At 34.8% G+C, this 4,244-nt stretch overlaps 1 protein-coding gene across 1 annotated transcript; it reads left to right on the forward strand.

The window, feature by feature from the left end:
* Positions 1–518: 518 nt before the first annotated feature.
* LOC128552810 (uncharacterized) lies at positions 519–2,013 on the forward strand (the record flags this gene model as incomplete). Its single annotated transcript, XM_053533879.1, is given in 3 exon segments — positions 519–740; positions 1,277–1,475; positions 1,880–2,013. Coding segments are annotated over 3 exon segments (555 nt in total), but the record flags the coding sequence as incomplete, so codon positions are not given.
* Between the last annotated feature and the right edge of the window lie 2,231 nt (positions 2,014–4,244).

The following is a 4,244-nucleotide window of genomic DNA, read 5'->3' on the forward strand; positions in this document are numbered from 1 at the left end:
GATCTCAGAACAAAGTATGCAACATCTTTCCAAAAGAACTTGAAAAACTCTACAGTAAATCCATCCAACCCGGGGCTTTTATCGTTTTTCATATTTTTTAAGGCACCACTTAATTCCTCAATTTCAAGCTGTCCTTCCAGTTTTGCAGAATCTAGAAAACATAATTTTCTGGGATTATCTCCAATAGTATTTATAATAGGTGTTTCATCTACATGTATGTTATTTTTATACAGTTTTTCATAGTAACTTTTTTGATATTTAAAAAATGTCTTTGGTGTTGGTGTATTCAACATTAATTGATTCCTGAACGAAGTTTATCTTGTTACTAAACAGTTTTCATAACTGGCGTCGTTTTTAAATTAAAGTCGAACAGCTTTCCAAGTGAGATCGTTTCTCAAAGAATTGTCCCTCTTTGGCTGAATCACTTTGATCCATATAGCACTCAAACATTAGATAATTATTGTCGAAACAAGCCAGGTTACGTTGAATATATAAACATTTTTTTTTTTCATTTACAGGTCACACAAACGTTCATGTCATTGACATCAGCAACCCGAAGAATCCAAATGTGTTATTTAACAAGTCATACGATAATGTGGATGTCACGGATGTTGAAGTGTGCGGAGGCCACGTGTTTGTTGCTTTTGACAACTTAACGTCTAGGGAAGATGGCTTTGTTGATGTTTTCAAAGGATTCAACAGGTCTTCAGGCACATTAGATTTAATCAGTCATATCATTGGTAATAGTTTTCACGACTACTTATCACCCTTACAAACTCATATGTTCTAAACTTTCAGGTTCGTTTTTGCAGACAGTGGGTGCAGTATTAATGCCATAATTGTGTGAAATAATCATTTCATTGTTTTTGCTGAGTTATGATCTAAAACACAGTTAGTAAGAATTGCTTACTTTTAAAGGTTGCAAGTGACACAGTAGTACATGTCACAACATTTATGCAAAATATACATTTACAACATTTTTGCAAAATATACATTTACAACATTTTTGCAAAATATATATTTACAACATTTTTGCAAAATATACATTTACAACATTTTTGCAAATATACATGACAAAATCGATGACACATATACATTACAGCATTTATGCAAAATGTACATAACATTTGTGCAAAATAAGTTTGACACATTAACATCCTTTTTATTCATAACTGAAGTGTGCTCCAGCTTTGGCTCCGAGAACAACTAAATAAAATGAAGTACACGTTATATTTCGTGTTTTGCAAATTTTGATGCAATTATACTTGATTTGCAGTCGGTGACCTGCCTGATATGATACATCCTGTTCAAGACTGCAGTAAAGTTATTGTTGCAGTTGAAGCGGAGCCTTATATTGACACCGTCAATGAGAAACTAGTGGATAAGCCCGGCGGAATCGGTATCATTACATTTGCCGACACACCATACGGAACATATAGTTACAAATTTGTAGACTTCGAAAAATTTAATACAAGGTGCGTGCATTGGAAAAACACTATCAGTTATTCTTTTGTCTTCATTGATTGCCTTATATCTACTCGTATTCCCTTACTAAGGACGAGTTAATAAAACAGAAACATTTGAGCCTCATGGCATTTAACTGCTTCATTCCTTTTCTGTTTAAGTTCAAATTTCGGTTAAACTTTTGCTTTTATAGTATCACGACTCTGATTTTTACAATTTTTGATATTTAATTTAACTTCAGGGGCAATAATTAAAACATCCATTCTAACATGCACCGATTAATCGTCCTATAAAAAGACTGAAACTGGTAATAACTTGACAAATTATTTCGCATCTGATCTTTTAACAATGACATTCAACGACAAATCATTCATTGGGATAAATTATTACTATATTTTATCATGTATTGTGATAGATACACCGAATTAGAGAAGACAGGTGTCCGTTGGATCTATAAGGAAGACAACAACACATTTTCTAATGATATTGAACCAGAATACATCGCATTTAACGTCGATGAATCTAAAGCGTATATCGCATTGCAGGTGAGTAAATAAATAAATAAATACACTATGTTAATAAACTAATTCAATAAACTTAATAAATAAATAAACTTAATAAATAAATAATGATATAAATTGTATGGTACAAAGCTCCTGTCAAGGACTCAATGAATAAATAAATGAATAAACAAATAAATAAATTGTACGGTACATAGCTCTTGTCAGGGACTGTTTTAAAAATTTACCTAAACTGGTATAACTTGGAAATATCTCACGCAGCACACTTACGGAGTGGAACATCTATTGTGCAGAGCTCAGATTTTTCAGTTGCAATTGCCACAAGTTTTTTCTTTTTTTTGTTATTTTTAGGCATATTCCATTCATATCGGGTATTACATAATGCAAAGTAATATATAAACTGAATGTTTGAACAACACTCAAAAAGTTGAAATGTGACCATATTACCTTATCGGAGATTTTATACTTAATACTACTGACACCGTACTTGAGTAAACATTGTCCGCCTTACACTGATGACAATGTAAGTTTTCCTAAGACTTCACGTATGATTTCTCTAAATTACATTTTGCAATATCACGTTTAAAATTAATTTAATATCACATTTCAAGTGTATGATAAATAGATACAAATCTTGCAACATCATTATTGTGCACAAATATTTTCCAATGGTCTTGTGAACCTCTTGCCGGAAGAAAATAGCAGATAAATAAAATACCTGTTATATATCCTTTTTATACGTCCGTTTGAAAAACGGGACGTATTATGGGAACGCCCCTGGCGGGCGAGCGGGCGGCGTCTACAGACATTGTCCGGAGCATATCTTCTTCGTGCGTTAGAAGGATTTTGATGAAACTTGGCACAGTTGTTCACCATCATGAGACTGAGTGCAATGCGCAAGAACCAGGTCCCTAAGTCTAAGGTCGAGGTCACACTTAGAGGTCAAAGGTCAAATTCAAGAATGACTTTGTCCGGCGCATATCTTCTTCATGCATGGAGGGATTTTGATGTAACTTGGCACAATTGTTCACCATCATGAGAGGGAGTGTCATGCGCAAGAACCAGGCCTCTAGGTCTAAGGTCAATGTCACACTTAGAGGTCAAAGGATACAAGAATGAAAACTTTGTCCGGAGCACTTCTTCTTCATGCATGGAGGGATTTTGATGTAACTTGGCACAATGGTTCACTATCATGAGAGGGAGTGTCATGCGCAAGAACCAGGCCTCTAGGTCTAAGGTCAAGGTCACACTTAGAGATCAAAGGTCAAATTCAAGAATGACTTTGTCCGGAACATATCTTATTCATGCATGGAGGGATTTTGATGTAACTTGACACAGTTGTTCACCATCATGAGAGGGAGTGTCATGCACAAGAACCAGGTCCCTAGCTCTAAGGTCAAGGTCACAATTAGAGGTCAAAGGATACAAGAATGAAAACTTTGTCCGGAGCATTTCTTCTTCATGCAAAGAGGGATTTTGTATAACTTGGCACAAATGTTCACCACCATGAGACTGAGTGTCAAGCGCAAGAACCAGGTCCCTAGGTCTAAGATCAAGGTCACACTTAGAGGCAAAAGGTCAGATGCAAGAATGACTTTGTCCGAAGCATTTCTTCTTCATGTATGGAGGGATTTTGATGTAACTTGGCACAATTGTACACCATCATGAGACGAAGTGTCATGCGCAGGTCCCTTCTTTAGAATTACTTACCTTTGTTGTTACTATAAATAGCTTATATTTTACTTTTTCACTTTTTCATTACTAGTCATAGGAAAAAGTCGAGACATCCAATTTTGAGGTGTATTTTGACCTATCTCTACCTGGTGTGGACTTACAACTTTTTTTGTGATTTTTTTTAAAGATTAACTTCCCTTAGTTGTTACTTTCAATAAAATTATATTGTAACTGTTTTATAATTGACCGTAGGGAAAAACCAAGACCACTTTTCTGTACAACATATATGTTACTTTCAAATTTTAGGTGTATTTTAAGGTATCTCTACCTGGTAAGGAGTATTTATGTGGATTTAGAAAAACAAAAGAATTACAATAATAACTAAACAACCATAAAATTAAAATTCCATTTGCAAATACAGGTGCTAGTGTTGTGACGGGCGTATATTGTGACATTTTGGCAATCTTGTTTTCTATTCAAATATTCACTGTTTCAGTTGTTGGCGTTTCCAGTACATCGTGCGTGCGTACGTGCGTGCGTACGTACGTGCGTGTATTTAGCATCTTTTACTATATTGTTTTCAAA

This window comes from Mercenaria mercenaria, unplaced genomic scaffold (genome assembly GCF_021730395.1).
Source record: "Mercenaria mercenaria strain notata unplaced genomic scaffold, MADL_Memer_1 contig_3182, whole genome shotgun sequence".
NCBI lineage: Eukaryota > Metazoa > Mollusca > Bivalvia > Venerida > Veneridae > Mercenaria > Mercenaria mercenaria.